This window comes from Gallus gallus, chromosome 2, assembly GCF_016699485.2.
Source record: "Gallus gallus isolate bGalGal1 chromosome 2, bGalGal1.mat.broiler.GRCg7b, whole genome shotgun sequence".
Classification (NCBI taxonomy): Eukaryota; Metazoa; Chordata; class Aves; order Galliformes; family Phasianidae; genus Gallus; species Gallus gallus.
Window position 1 is genome coordinate 83,030,643 of NC_052533.1, and position 16,449 is coordinate 83,047,091.

General features: G+C 37.2%; 1 protein-coding gene across 15 annotated transcripts in view; it reads left to right on the forward strand.

Moving 5' to 3' along the window:
• Nucleotides 1-16,449, forward strand: part of FHOD3 (formin homology 2 domain containing 3) — a 370,010-nt gene that overhangs the window by 328,723 nt on the left and 24,838 nt on the right. For all 15 annotated transcript variants that reach the window (XM_040695607.2, XM_015282358.4, XM_040695604.2 and 12 more), the window contains 2 exons: nucleotides 9,546-9,736; nucleotides 11,340-11,532. In XM_040695607.2, the coding sequence (XP_040551541.1) occupies nucleotides 9,546-9,736; nucleotides 11,340-11,532 (384 nt within the window). The remainder of the gene's footprint in view (nucleotides 1-9,545; nucleotides 9,737-11,339; nucleotides 11,533-16,449) is intronic.

A 16,449-nucleotide genomic window follows, 5' to 3' on the forward strand; every position in this document is an offset into this window, starting at 1 on the left:
TTCTCCATCTTCCCTTTTGGGATGGGTTAAAACACAGTATTCCAGCCCCTACTTAGTGATGTTACATGCTTACTACATTTGCCCATCCTGTCTATGCTGTCTTTCATAGGTAACCTGAGATTTTATTTGTGTTTTTTTGACTGTTGCTGTCCTTCTGATACGAGTCATCTTTGCACTGCTCTCAGGGGCATCCAGACAGCTCATCTGGCCATTTAGAACTCAGCCAGATACTGAGTTATTCCAAGTTAGTGCCTTCTAAGTACACTTCATTGCAATTCAAAGTAATGACCATGATCAGCTGAGGCAGTCTGATTGCTCATCTCTTAAATCCCTTATAGCCCTTTGAAGTCAGGGCTAATCTGAGTAATTTCTTGCCATCTGTAGATTTTACCCTCTCAGCATGCTTCCTTGTTTCCAGATAATTTTTAAATATGTAGCACAAACCACAAGACACCTACTGTTATCTTTGTCATCAGTTGACAATTAATATGTACAAATTACTTCTTTTGTTTTGCTCTCTTAGCCTTGTGCTTCATAAATTACCTCCCCTGAGGCTTGTAAAGATTTTTAAAGTCCAGTTTTATTTATGTGCTCTTACCTGCTCACTGTTATATAAACATATTAGATATCTAGTGAATTTTTATGTTGTTTTGTTCTCCTGTTTTTGTTTATTCTTTCAGACAGCTTACCTGGTATAGTAATAAAGCTTGAAGCTGTGCAGTCTTCTGAATCTCCCTTACTGTTTTTGAAAAAGATAGGTGAAACTTTTGCTGTCCTCTAATTCTCCTAGTTACTAAGTGTAATGAAAGCATACCCATTTTAGTCAGTTACTGAACTGCTTTATTCTAAATGCCTTTAGCAATTCTTCTCTTCTGGTTGTTTGCTGCATTGTAAGCTATCTTACTCCAGCACATTTGATTCTGCAATTGCATACTTGCTGTACCAGAATTGGTTCTCCCCCTATAAGCCCCCTACATAATGAAGTTGGATGAAAAGAGTTAATCTTCCTTCCCTCCCCTAACTTTTGTCTTCCTCAGATTCTCTTCTCCCCAGTCATCCAGGACCTCCTACATATTTTTCTTTGTTTAGATACCATAAAGGAATTTGTGGCTTTTTGTTTTATATCCTTAGATATTTGTTCTTTGGAATCCATCCCCACTCTACTGGTTTTCCTCTTGCACGGCCTATGTTTAGGCAATCTTATTGCCTTCACTAGGGCTGGTTTCTCATGCTGACGATTTTTTTATTTTTGTTGGTTTTGTTGAGTGATTCTTCATGTATTAAAACTTAGGTGTATTTGTTTCTCCTTTCTCTTTGTTAAGAAATTATTTCACTTTTTTTACATAAGTTAGTTGCTAAAATGAAAATTGCCACAAGGGAGAACAGCTGTCATTTTCTAAAATCCACACCACCGCATACTGGGTACTCTCAAGTGAATCTTCTATTTCTGTTTTTCAGCCTTAGAAAGTGGAAGAAAGCTTAACTCGATGCAGTCACTTGTAAAAAATTTTTAGGTCTAAGAGCATGCAAAATTGAGCAAAGTCTTTCAGTCTGTGGTTTGCTGATCTAGTGGCCCTGCCCAAAGCGGATGAAATTCTGAAAAGGCCAGACAAAATCACATTAAGAGAAATTATAGCCTTAACCTTCTGCGTGACGCCCAAGGTCTCCCTCCTTGGGATGTTCCTACATGTGTTATACCACTGATGGATTACTCTAACAAGCTCTATTCCCACTTGATCTTAGCTGCCACAAATCAAAGAGTTAGGACGTGGAAGCCATCCAAGCTGCCCTCTTCAAGAGAATGTTCACAGACTAGGCAAAGTCTTGGTTTAGGAAAGCTGACAGGAAAGGAGAACTAATATTTCACTGTGGATTAGGCTATATTTTGAGCTCCATTTTGTCTACAAACATCTTTCAGAAACCACAAAGGCTAAACAGTTTCCATGCCGTAGATAAATGGAGATGCTCCTTCCCTTGAGACATCCCATGCACATCACATGAGAATTTCCTGAGTCTTAGTTCACAAAATAATAATAATAATAATAATAATAATAATAATAATAATAATAATAATTTTTAAAAAGCTGTATGGCTCACCAGAAAGACTTGTAACAAAATGGTGCAGTTATTGCAAGACTCTTTGCCTTCTGATGAAGAACTGAAGTTATGAAGTGGCAAAGAAAAAAAAAGCAGAAACATATGAAAAAAATAACCACAAAATAGAACTCTAGGTAAGTATAATTATTCATAGTTGCATAAAAATACCTAAGATCATTTGGAATATTTGGGACCACATTTTGCTTAGGATCCCATGATTACGAGCACTTGCTTCTTTGTTCTTTTTTACATAATTTAATTTGTTTTATTGCTGTTTTTCAGTGGCATTGTACTAGAAGTGTTGTACCTAACACAGAAGCAGAACCCCCAGGTTTCTGCAGTTAAACTCAGGGTTGTTTCTATCATTTTTATCAGCATAGCAAGGAGGGAATTACATTAACACTAATATCTTCTGCTAGTGAATATCCGAATTGTTCATCTTTTCTTTGGTCCTCTTGAATAATTTTCCCCATGCAACCAAAAGCTGGCCACTGACCACTTCCATAGGGTAAATCACAAATTGCCTTAAGGATTTTCTTACAAAATACCAAATTTCTGGCTGTTTTTAACCCCTGCAGCAGGAAACTCATGCTGCTTCCTGCTCTACTTCAGTTGGACTTCTCTTTCCTTGCTCAACAGGAAGTATTTGTCTGTAATTATCACTCAGGGGTGCTTTCCCTGCATTACTTAAAACAAAAACAAATGCCAAAAGTGATATTATTTTCCCTGGAAGGAAGCTTGCTTGGAAATGAGGGCACAAGGTTTCTTACGGCTGTGTCATTCCTTATGGTGCCAGCTGCAGCTACTCCAGCTCTGTGCATGGGTTAGCAGGTGCAAAGGTGGGAGCAGAGCAAGATGAGGCAGCTGGCTGCTTGTAGGCAGACTGGAGTAAGGTAGATGGAGCTGCAGTGGCAGATGAGACTTCAGGATTTGGTCTGAAAGAGAAGACATTTAGTTTAGCACATATACCTGACAGCATTGTGCTATTTCAGTAGTGTTTTAGATGAAGTGACAGCGAGTGGTATTGTAAATCCACGATACCAAGAAGTGACCTGTATCATTGCTTACTGCTATTGTTCCTCTACCTCCCAGTGTGAACTTTCATAAACCATTTGCCAATAGATCTCACACATATTAGTGTGTTTACTGTAGATTGTTTGAGGAACAAAGACACATTGCAAAGGCAAGTATTGTATAGATTCACCTGGTCAGTAAGCACTTATTTCCTTTAATTGTTAATCAGTGGATTGATTCCAGTGTTTTCATGTCCAGAATTATTTTAGTGGGATGCTGTCTCTTACCCTGGTATCAGAAATGCACGAACAGAAACTCCTTTATGCTTTGCTTGCTCTGTGATCTGGCATCTACTTCACTTACAGTATGTGACCAACAGTGTGCAAGTTGCACTGATGTTGGTCTTGGGCTAATTCTTGTGATGTTCAGTAAGGCAAATAGTGGGAATAGTGGAGAAGACAGAGTTCAGAATGTAAGCCACCAAAGGTCACTGCACTCAGATGACAACATATTTGCAAGGAGAAATGCTCAGCTCCTCTGGCACTGAGCCATCTCAGGAAAAGCAAAGATTTCATGTTCCGTGCCAGAATTTATCCCTGTTATAATGTGAGAATGAACAGTGTGACCCTGAATTATAAACACCTCAAATTTTTCTGTTTACCACTGTAGAAACAATTTATAACTTTGAAGAGAGAAAGTTTTTATCTATGATGCTGTACATCTTTCTAATACCTGTGATAAAATAGTTGCCATTTCATTGTGAATTTAAGGCAATATTTGTCACTGGGAAGGTATCAGACTATTTAATGCACTTTGTGAGTATAACAAAAATGCAGGTATTCAAGTTTTGCTTAGAAAATGTCTGGATTTGTTTACCACTAAGAGAAACAAGCTGTAGCAATAAACTATAAATGTACTAGCAAACAACAGAAAACTTAAACAAGGTTACCAAGGCTAAATAACAAGTTATGTACTGGTATTCAAAATACAGTGTAGAATAGTTTAGAGTGATTTTGAAAATAAATGCTTTTCGAGGAGAAATTTCAGGTTCACCAGTTCTGTGAGAAGATCACAGTTTTGTGATTTTTTTACTTCAATCCAATTGTAAAGTTTCTGACTTTTTCAAAGGCTGAAAGTACATAAATAAAGGAGGCAGGAAACAGTATAATCAGGTGCAGCATCTTTGATTTTAGTACAGCTTTGTACTCAGTAACAGCAAGATTAGCCCAGATAATTGAGGAGATCTAGCTAGAAGACGAAACTTATGTGCAGAACACATTCCAGATGAGGAAATGCTGAAGAAAAATAACCTGGTATCTCACTACAGATGTTGGTTGTGTATGGAAAACCGTACCTAGAATCCTATATGCTGCCCTTAGGAGTATACAAGAAGCCACTTAGAGTTTGAACCATCCCATTTAATTCCCAACATCACTTTAAACAGCGCTTCCTCTCCCAGAAAAATGAGTCCATTTCCTATGTTACAAGATATTTGTGGCCAACAGCTGAATGTGTAGACAAATAACATCCCAACCTGAAGACCAAGAAGGTTCTCTGAAACATGTCCTTGCCTGAGTGACCAGCGTGGTCTAGCATTTCATGAAACAGAAAATATGTAATTTATATACATGCCACATGAGGTTCGATTTACTGCGTACAGTTGAACAGAACACAGGCCTTTTAAAGGATCAAGATTTGTGGCATCTGAATGTGCAGGGAGCAAAATGCTGAGCCAGTTGTTGGTGGTGGTTGTTTTTGGAGGAAAAAAGAGTCAGGTGAAAAGATGGAGAACTGAAGTCATTTTGGTTATCGGTATATCTTGTGATATTGTTGTCTCAACCCAGTGAAAGGAGAAACCTGATAGAATTTCTTTTAGTTGTTATGATTCATTCCAACTCAGCCATTACTACGGTAGCAAGCAATAAATAATGATAGAAAGGAATTAAAATTAGTGTTGGAGTTGCTGGCATGGGGTTGGAAGGTTTTATTCTTGGTCCGAGTGTCCACTGTGCAAAAATACAGCGATGCCTAAAACTGAAAAATAGCTATTAAAAAAAAAAAAAAGTTGCCCATTAATGGCTTATGGCAGTAGTTTCCTGTATGAGACTGACCCTGCAGGGCTTATATCCCATTAACTAGCCTGTTTGGATGGAATATCTCTGGCTACTCTGCTCTGATGCAACAGTGTCTACAAAGGCATTTCTCAGAAAACTGAACAGTTGGCTTAGCAAGAGATTTCACATATAAATAACAACTAGTTCTGAATATTTTTCAGCTAGCGTGGTTGAGAATGGAGAGGAACCCATCAGCAGGAAGGAGGAGCATATCAAATATATCCCACAAGAATTTAGAAAGTTGCCTTTTTTTAAATTGATTTATAAATGAAAATAAACATTACTCAGTGTCTGAAAGAGGAGTCATTTTTACTTTGCATAACTGCCTAAGACCACAGTTTCTTTTGCCTGAGGAAAATAAAAAAAGATGGCATCCTGGCTTGTATCAGGAATGGTGTGGTGACCAGGACAAGGGAAGTAATCCTGCCCCTGTACTATGCACTTGTGAGGCCCCACCTCGAGTACTGTGTTCAGTTTTGGGCACCTCAATACAGAAAGGACATTGAGGTGCTGGAGCAGGTCCAAAGAAGGGCAACAAGGCTTGTGAAGAGCTTGGAGAATATGCCCTATGAGGAGCGACTGAAGGAACTGGGACTGTTTAGTCTGGGAAAAAGAAGACTGAGGGGAGACCTTATTGCTATCTTCCAGTACCTGCACAGTGATTGCAGCGAGAGCGGGGCTGGTCTCTTCTCACTGGTGACAGGTGACAGGACAAGGGGAAACTTTTAGCAAGAAGGAGTAGGAGCAGCAAGCTTAATCTCTTTTTGCATATATGTGTACTGGGTTGGGGAGGAAGAAGGTGTTCCCACCTTACTGAAAGTCCTGGGTCTGGGCACAACATCTGTATGCTGCTGTCCAAGGAGAAAGCTGTAGTGGCCATTTCAGATTATTGTTTCCTTTTATTCAGTAGATCATATTTATAAAATAATACCTGGTTGTTATCTGAGCACCTGCTGTTTAAAAGTCTCCTGAAGTTCACAACATGATGCAAAACTCACCTGAATTCTTTCTTAGTCACGGCATGATCTTCCAGCTGCAAAGAAGAATTAGTGCTTCTTTCCCTTCAAGAAAAAAAATGAACAAAAAATCCCAGCAAATCAATATTTTTACCATTACTCAGTGTGAATTATTTTAGTAACATGTTGGAAATAAACTTACAAAAAGGTGCAGTCCTTGCTGTCTATATGGGATATCAGGAAGTTAGTGTAGTGGTAAATACGCCATTCCTGTTTCTTTATATATGTTTGAGTATTGGTCACGTAGTCATTGAACTGATGCTGCTCAGAACACAAGAAAAACTTCTTTATTGTCTGTACTGCATTTGGCTTCACAGCAGAGAGAAAACTGACTTTTGAAACATCATGCAGATAGTACTCTAAAGCTTCAAGCTATGAAATGTTTTGATACATTTGGTAGACAAGTGCACATATTATCTACTTAAGATTTTTTGCTTTGAGACTATCCAGTCTGAACATCTAAATCTTGTCATCAGGCTTTTAAGTACTAGTGTTGTTGTTCTGTTGGTTCTGTTTCTAGAAAGATCTGAAGGCTTAGCTGTATTTCTCAGTGCTGTGATGGAAGGCAGCTTCTAGAGCTTGGTTAGAAGGGATATTATATGGCATATTGCATGCGTGAAAAAGCTTTACGCACCTCTTTGCATATAAGGCCTAGAAGAGATTGAAATGCATTTGATTCTGTGTCTCAACTCTGCTTATCTCATGACTCTGGAAAATCACAGAAATATCTGTGTAATTTGCACTAGTGAAATAGCATGTCGTGAAATATCAATTGAGTATGTGGTTGTCTCTGAAAAATTTAGATTTCAGTATTTCAGAAATGGATAATTTTCCAGAAGCATATTCCTTTTTATCCACAAGCAAGTGACTGAACTCTGGAGAGCTTGCAGCTAGATTTTAGATTTGATGAAGATTTGTCACTTTCTTCTGTGCGCAGGACAGTTTGCACATGCTTCAGTCACATTGGGAATTTGCAGGCAAATTATTCCATATTGAATTTCCTGGTATCCTCCTTCTAGGATTTTAAAGCTTCTGCTTGAGCAGAGCCACCTGTGTTCCATGGGAATTTATTCCAAGGAGCTCAAGTGGTACTCTCTTTGCTGTGACCTCCTTAGGATTACCACAGAAATTTTCATTTGTGCTTAAACATTCTGGTGCATCCTTTAGCAAGACCTGACATCCCTGATCCCTGGTGAAATTGCCCACGCTTGTGAATAAACTGACAGTTGGCAAATGTCAAGCATCAGGAAATTTGCCGGAACTCTTCCATACAGATGTGCTGTTCTCCAAAGATCTCTCTTGAAGATCTACAAGCTTGATCGTCAAAGATTTTTGATAGATTAAAACTCAGTCTGTTTTTACTGAAAGCTATCATTTCATAAGATTAAAATTCTGTGCAGCAGGGACTGAGAAGCTTCCACTACCAAACTAGATAATTCTTGGTAGTAAAATCTAGAAATACCTCCTCCTGACTTTATTTTTTTCCTCCGAGGAATGCTAGCATTTCTTCCCATGTGTGTTTTAGATACATCATCTGCGGAGAGCAGCAATGTGTTTATCATCAACAGTGAAAATACTGACCTGGAAGTGACTTTAAAAAAATACATATATATATATGCATTGATATGCTAAAGAAAACAAAAACCCCACAGCTGCTTCGCCTGCAGGGCTTTTCTGAATAGCAGAATGGATCAAAGGATGCTTTTATTTCCTTGTGATGAGGATAAAATCATCACTTTGTAAATCATGGCAAGAAAAAATACAATCAATACCAGGACATTTTTAATCATAATGGATTTCTTATGGCTGTACTTAGCATAGATCTCAACAGTGAGTGCTGCATACAGATAAAAACTTCATCCTGTGTGATGTGATGTTGGAACCAATATTAGGAATTGGGACTTAAAATAAAAAGAAAAAAAACTTACATTGAGACTTATCTCCACTAGGTATTTATCTCAGCTGAAAAGATTTTAATCCAGACTTTTCCAGAATTGGAATAACTGGTTTCCAAGGCTAATTTCTTTTGCAGTCTTGAATAGCTTTTAACACAGATAGGAAAATACACTCCCATTTGAACACAGTCACTTGTAGTTCACTCCGCAGTGAACTGAAAGCTATCTCTGTCACTGATTTTCATTTAGCAGTAAGAAGTTAACTGGAGTTCCGGATTGTAACATTTCAAACTGACGTGTTTGGAATCTGACAGCTAAATCTGCATTTTATAGCTTGAGTTCATCTGAACTGTGAAGTGGCATTATAAAATACATTTTTCCTTTCTTAGAATTTAAGGACGTGCTAGGTAGTTTTACTTTTCAAATTTGTTGAGTTCATATACTTATCTGCTGTGTCTGGGTAATTAAAGCACTTTGTCCAGTTCTTAGCAACACGTCCTGAGTGACTTCTGTAGACCAGTGTGATCTGAACCCCTTTTTTGGATGATGAGTAAAGGAGGACCTCTCTTTTACCTTCCATGGAATGTGTTGGCTTCTGTCCTGACCGTTACTGTAGGATGTAATAGTTTATTTTAACTGTGTTGATGGGCTTTCAAAGACGTTATATAATTATGTTAGAAGCTAAAAGAAATCACACTGTATATCAAGGGATGAAAGGTAACGCTGAGATCACTAAATAACACTTGCTTTGAATAAGACTTTAAGAAAATTCTAGCCTCTGAATTTTGTGATTAGAAGTCAGCACACAATTAAGGGAATATATCCAAGTGCTTTCTAAACTGGTGAAGTGTTGGCTGGAGAATACAGTGAGCAACAAACATGGTATGAAAAGCTATGGGTAGTAGAGAAAAAGATTAAGAAAAGCAGAGATAAAGTTTTGTGTTGCCTCAACAGAACTTACTGGGTCATGTAGTTGTCACGATTTTAGCAGGGAAAAAAGTACATTGCAGTGTTTTATTGTATTTTCTGCAGGTGCTAGGCCTCCAAGACCAAAATTAAAAATATTTGCATCTGAGAATATTTATTTTATTTCAGTTTTCCATGTCAACATTCCATATGTAGAAAAAGTACAACAGAGAAAGAGATTTCAGGCTGGACAGGGCTCTGAGCACCCTGATCTGCTGTAGATGTCACTGTTCATTGCAGGGAAGTTGAGCTAGATGACTTTTAAGGGTTCCTTCCAACTCAAACAATTCTGTGATTCTATGATTTCATAATTATTTAGCAGTAATTAATAATGTGAATAAATATTATTCTTTTACATGAATTGTACTGTTCAAATGTCCAAATGCGTTACTAAAATGATTTCTGTTGAAGTGTTAAATATTCTTTATTTTTTTCTTTTTTAGGTTGACTTTGAACAACTCCAGGAAAACTTGTGTCAGATGGAAAGACGGTGCAAAGCATCTTGGGATCACCTTAAAGCTATAGCAAAGCATGAAATGAAGCCAACTCTAAAACAAAAAATGTCTGAGTTCCTCAAGGACTGTGCAGAAAGAATCATAATCCTGAAGATTGTTCATAGAAGAATAATTAACAGGTACAGAATTAGGCTGGAGGCAGCACTATCTTGGCAATATGTAACTTGCTAAAATTATAAATTATGACAAATACGATTTTAATAAATGTTTAAACTGTGTATATGGTTCATAAATTCTCACTGACACCTGTTTAAGAAATATCCTCACTCAAGAAAGTTTCTTTATTTCTGATCAAAGGACGCAATGATCCATGCAGTCCTTTGTTCCTTGAATACTTCAGTGGGGAATCAGCTTACTGTCTGGTTAACAAGAATATATCATAGCACAGTACTGAAGTTTTAATGACAAATATGTCGTACGTGTAGGCTGAAAGGAGCCCTACACAATGAGTTATTCTTTAATCAGCACCACTGCTATCTACAAGATCTTCTGACTATGTGTTTTATGCCTACATAGCTGAAGATGAAATTTAAAATTCCTTTCATTAGAACTTGTTGGATTTCATTTCATCCAGTGGAGTTGGTGCTAACTTTAGCGCTGTGCCATGTACATATACATGATAGTTCCATGATAAACCTGAAGTTTTTTTTCCTCAGATTTTTGAAGTTAGCTATATGAGTCTGAATCATCTGATTAATTTAAATACTTTCCTACAGTTTATTAATGAAATTTTGAGAGTTTCCATTTTCTGGAGAATTTCCACATTGCTTAGGTCAAAATTAGGATCTGGGTTCCAAATGATCCGATATTTGTGGATATACAAATTGAGAATTTAATTCAGCTCTTCTTTTGTTTTCATAATGACGTTTTTTCATGCCATACGTAAGCAGAAATCCCACTTGCAGAAGAAGGGAAGTAGATTCACCCATCTCCTGCTCTATACTCATTGTACGAATAAAAAAATGCTAAGTTCTTCACACTATGTTTTACAACGAATGCTATAGACTTCCCCAAAAATGAATTTGCAAAACTGTATCTTTCTAGGGTTAGGAAAACTTTTATCAGTGGGGATACAGTTGCAGTTAGAGAGATTCACATGCATTTTTAAACACTCAATGTGCTATTGTAAATCATGCACAATAGAAGCAGTAGTAAAAGTTGCAAATAGTGTGAAAGTTCTGAATGCCATGTAACTGGTAAAACTGTGAATTGATAATATCCCAAAGTAAAGTATTTGGGAGATAATGTAACTATAGACATTTTTATGAAACAGAAATTCTTTTCTTCTTGTGTTTGCTAGCCTGTAAATCTGCATTCTTCTTGTCTAGACTTTCTCCAACATCATAACAGCCTCTTTGAAGTTGCCTAATACAAATAAGTAGAATTGAAACTTAATAAATACTTTTTTCTATAACTGAAATGAAGTTGGTTGTTCACATGCCAAATTAGTCACATAAAGTAGATAGAGTTCCATAAAAATCTTATCTCCTGCATCAGCCTGGGAAATTGGACTGGGGTGAAGTTATCATGGACTACACTTTTATGTTTTTAATTATAAAGCATAGCAATGTTATGCAAAGAATTCCTAAAACTTTTGTAGCACAAATGAAATTATGGGAGCTAATAAATTAGTAAATGAATTCACTGAAATGCTGCTGGTTTTCCTAGAAACTATAAGTAAAGATTTTTCTCCTTTGCATTCATAAACTCATTCTTTTTCAGGTTTCACTCATTTTTGTTATTTATGGGCCATCCTCCCTATGCGATACGTGAAGTCAACATCAATAAGTTCTGCAAAATTATTAGTGAATTTGCTCTGGAATACCGCACCACCAGGGAACGAGTCCTGCAGCAAAAACAGAAACGAGCTAACCACAGGGAAAGAAACAAGACCAGAGGAAAAATGATCACAGATGTAAGTGGCAAAATATATCTCCCAAAGCACCAATTTTTAAAACAATCTTTCACTGAATGTCGTATATGAAGTGTTGCTAACCTTTTTATTATTATTATTAGGGAGTTCTACTGTAAATAACAGCTTCTGTCCTTGATAATGGATACATTTTGCTTTGTGCTAGTTTATAGAATGAGAACAAACCCAGATAATGCGTCCAAAAACAGCATCTCTATGTGTTCTATGTGTTACTAAAACAGTGCACAGAATCTCTAGACGACACCAGGAGCTATGTGCACCTAATCAGCCAAGAATACAAAAAGACAAAAACAAAACAAAACAAAAAAAAAAACTGAATTAGGCTGCTAGTTGAGGGCATCAAAAGATCACAAATGATGGACTGCTGTAACCATTTAAGTGATTACAACTGAATTTTAAAAGGTTTTTTTTTTTTTGCATGTTTGAATATCCTGATGTATAGAGCCCTTAATCTTAGTATTTGACGTACTTTTATGAGCGTATACATTTAAGCCCACTTAAAAATATTTCTTCTTACCTTTAAAGCATAAACCAGAGAATTTTATTATAACAGACTACACTGGGGTTCAGAAATTCATAAATTTCTGAAAATTTATGTACACAGTAGGTGTTACTCTGCAAGCTTTGCTGAAAGTATTCCTGCATTCTGATAAAATAAATTTTTAGAAAGAGTAGTTTTCCCAGCATGGTAAGCATTAAAAAAAAAAAACCTTGAAAATTTTTTTTAAATCTTTTTTTTTTTAAGTTGATGTAGTTTAATTCAATCCAAATAAACTTTTAAGAAGTGCCAGTACTTAATAAAAGTTTCCAACTGTCTTAAAATCCAAATCTGGAGTCTCAATTAGATGAGAGTAGCTCGTTGCATATAAAGCTACCTCTGCCTTTGGCAGGAAAAGGCCTAAGCTGATTGGAGTTTTATGAGTCCAGCAACTTAGGTCAAAAAACGTGTATGCATTGAGATTGATATAAATAAAGATTATTTTTAATCCGTTGACTCACAATCGTTTGTAAATCTTTCCTGGCAATATCCTCTTTAAAACTGGATATCTGCCCCATCTACAAGGAATGTTAAACCTGTGTTATTATCTCCAAAGATTTTCCTTTTGGTCTAGCCTCAGGTTAAGGAAGGGATTTTAATTTTACGTGAAGGGTATAATACAGTCACACAGACTTTCAAAACTACTACTGAGGAACTGAGGTAATTTTCTTCACTTGCTTCCCAGTCTTTCTACAGTATTCTAGAGGATATAAAAGATAACTTTCAGCAGAGAGATTAGTAAATTAAAATTTTCTTTTCCTCAGGTAGCTTCAATGCTTTTTACCAATTTAAAGAGTAGTAAGATGTAAAGGAGTTCCTGTTTTCCTAGTATATAGCTTAGTGTTTCTGTATTGCATGTCCAGGAGAAATGGCTGCAGCATAACTGAGAAGTTTCTCTAAATCCTATTCCTTTTTGAAAATGTGGTAGGAAAAAGGAAATGTGACCACTGAAAGGTAGGTTCCAGGAAGCGTGAAAGTAGCCTTTAAAACAAGAAAAAGAATGAGTGTTGATAGCTGGTAAGTGAAGAACAAGGCTGTTGACTGAAAATATAAGAAAAGAGGCAGTTAGGCTTTACCCAGAACAAATACTATTTGGAGTTCAATATAATGTTGAGATTTGGCAATTAAATGCCATCTGACAGGTGGGATTGCACCTAAATCTTCCGGGTCCACTGAAAGGGAGCATTTTTTGTCTGTCACTATTTAATAATTATATAATGGTCTTTTTAGCTTAGAAAAAGACTTTGCTGGAGTGAAAAAAACACATTCTTTGAAATTCCCCTTACAGAGATGTTCTTTGAGGGAGTTCTTCATAAAGCCATATGGTTATTTCAGGACGTACTAAAACACTTTTTCTGTAGCCCACTGGTATGGCCTCACTAACTGTTTGTTTGATTGCAATACCTAGTAAAACAGGTTTAAAGTTACATACAGCTTCCTTTGACAACTTCAAAGACAACACAAATTTTCAAGTCAGAAGTATGGAAGATATTTGTGTGCAGAGTGATGAAAAACAAGAGTCTTACTGTAGTATTGTGTTGGCTGTGCTTTGTGTCTGTTCCTGTTTTTCTTACTGCTTTATATTTGCATTCAGAAGGGAAAGTCTATCAGTAATGCACTGACAGTGTGTTGAATTAGTAAGAAAACAGAAAAGAATTTTAGACCTTGACTTTTGACAGAAACTCTATGAACTCTATGTAGAAACTAATGATAATAAGAAGAGGGATGTGGAATTTTAAATATTTATCTATGATTATCTGATATTTACCTCACTGTCCTTCTAAAAGTTTCCTTAGGATCCAGCCCTATAGTATGTTGCTTTCAGGCAGAAGAAGGATTTTAGCAAAAATGAAAAGCAGTGAGCCAGAACCATCCCAGTCCTTAACAAGAAGGCACATCTCTCATACCTTGGCCCCCCACGGACTTGGAAGGCAGAGGAGTACTGGTACTTACAGAGTCTGCTGGATCCATGCATGGAGAGCTTTCATCAGCTTCAGCAACTGCTCTCAGGGTATAGGGCTGAGAAACAGGCACAATTTTCATCTTTATTTTAGCCTTTTACCACAGAGATCTTTACATGTTCTTTGGTAGCTGAAACAGACTGCGCACTGTCAGTTCAAATGTCAGTGAAAGGTACCTGCAGGAGAGAGAAGGAGAACAAGGAGAGGGGAAAAGAGAAGAACAGCAAGTTGTCACAGTTTCACAGGAAAACTGCCTGCTTTATGTCACTTGTATCTGACTTCAGCCAGTGATGGCAGTCACTCAGTTCAGGCACACTAGAAATAATAAGTGAGCAAAAGAGAGAAGAAATGGAATTACAGATATGAGTCTTTGCTTTTTAATGATTTTTAGTAATAGTAGGTGATATAAGCACCTGTCTCCCAGGTTTATGAATTTCTGCTTTTTATGATGCTTAAGAGCCTCAATTCCAAAATTACTATGCAGTAGAAGTATTTTTCAATGGTAAATCCACCACACACAAATGCTAGCCTAGAGGAAAAATGGGGGGAGGGAAGGAGAGAGGGGGTAAAGAAGGAAGGGGGAAGATATCCACAGACTCTCTTGTAACATCCTGTGGTGGATGACAGAAGAATCAAGCAACCTTTTTTTCTTAAAATTTATACCTTGTTCCGTTGCTTTTTGGTAATATTACATTTGTCAGAATTGTCCCAGTTTATTAACATTTCTCAGTGTATGTATAATAATGAAGTGAAGATGGAAGGAAAGGTAGAACGTGCACAGCTGAATGAGAGCGGATTGCCTTCCTGAAACTAAAGTTGAGTTCATTCATTTTGCTTTGTTCCTGTTGTCAGTATTTACTAGGGGCAAATGGTTCTCCAGACATGGAAACATGAAGGGGACCATGAACTCCTGAGCAGCTTTGGATATCAAGCAGTGGTTGGAGGTGTGAGGATGAGAATGGAATGCCCTGAAACTAGGGATGGGAGGAGTACATTGCCCTTAACATAAGTCCTTTGCAAATAAATCCCTTCTAGCTATACTAAACAGGCAGGAAAGCCAGCAGCTGGGACTTTCCCTGTAAAAATCTGGCTTGAGATAACATAATTCATTTTGGTCTGGAGCACATTCTTTGTAATGTATGTATTCTGCTCTTGCACCTTTCCTTCAGTGCCTTCTGCATGTTTTTTAGCTTAATTTGCTCTCCCCCTGCTTATTATTTATTAGGTAGGTTTACACATGGATTAGAACACAAGCATGTTCTTGCTTCCCGTTCTTCTCCTTTCTGTTTCTAATTCATGCCAAAAAGTGAAGTGGCCTTCTTCAGATGGATTGCTTTACTGTGTGACTCCCTACCCTCTCCCCTCCCCCCCCCACCCCCACAGGGGCTGGAAAAAATAAATGGATCCTTTCATAATGCATAGGGAACATACCTGCCAAGGTCCCTCTGCAAAATATCTGCTTGTCTAACTGTCAGTGCCACTGTGTCCTTAGCAAAATAGGCATCTCATGCTTTGAATAAAACATACCCTTAAAAAGTAATGTTAATATGCTGCACAGCACTCTCACAGCTAATCTTCTTATGGAGATTGTGCTGAAACTAAGCTGAGGGCCAAAGTAAATCAGGCTTTCACTTTTAATGATGAATGTTGCTGGAACAGAATGTATCAATCCCAGACAGAAATCATATTTGAGATGGAGATAAGGTCAAAAATATGTATTAGTAACACAAAGGAGGGAAGAAAATTGGTGGAATGCTTCTTTTAAAGAAACAAAATAAAACCCACAGGTTAAAAAGGTGCATCATATTTCTAGGTCTAAATGAAAATTATGGAAACAAGCAGCTGAGATAGGGTTAGGAAAGACTGTTTTACTTGTGGAACCATCTAAGTGGTTTTTTTTTTTTACATCACAGTAAAGAAAAATATTTGTTAATTCCCTGTAAACTTCCAGATTCAAGAACACTCCATGTACCATAATATTTTGACATGCCCATTATCTTTTATGTAGTGTAACTGTCCGAATAGTTCTACATGCCTGCTGTCACGGAGAGAGAAAGCCCTGAATGGCAAAGGATAATTACATCTCTGTAATTCCCAGGATCTGGTATCAGGCAGCTACTGAAGAACTTTAAACAAAGACTACTTAGCACTTGATTTTAGTGCTCCGTTCAATTGGAACTTGAAGTTGAAAAAAAAAAAAAAAAAAACAGCTTAAAAGGATTTAAAGCAAGCACTGAAGTGTAGAGAATAGGGAATTGCCAAGAAACCGACCTCTGCACTGGGAAAAAGCAAGCAGGTCCTCTGTGCTCTGAACAGAGCTGGAAAAAAAGAGTGTCCTTCCTAGTGCTCTGTTTCCTCAAGGTAAAAATGGGCGAGCAACGGTATGACTCAAGGGAGAGA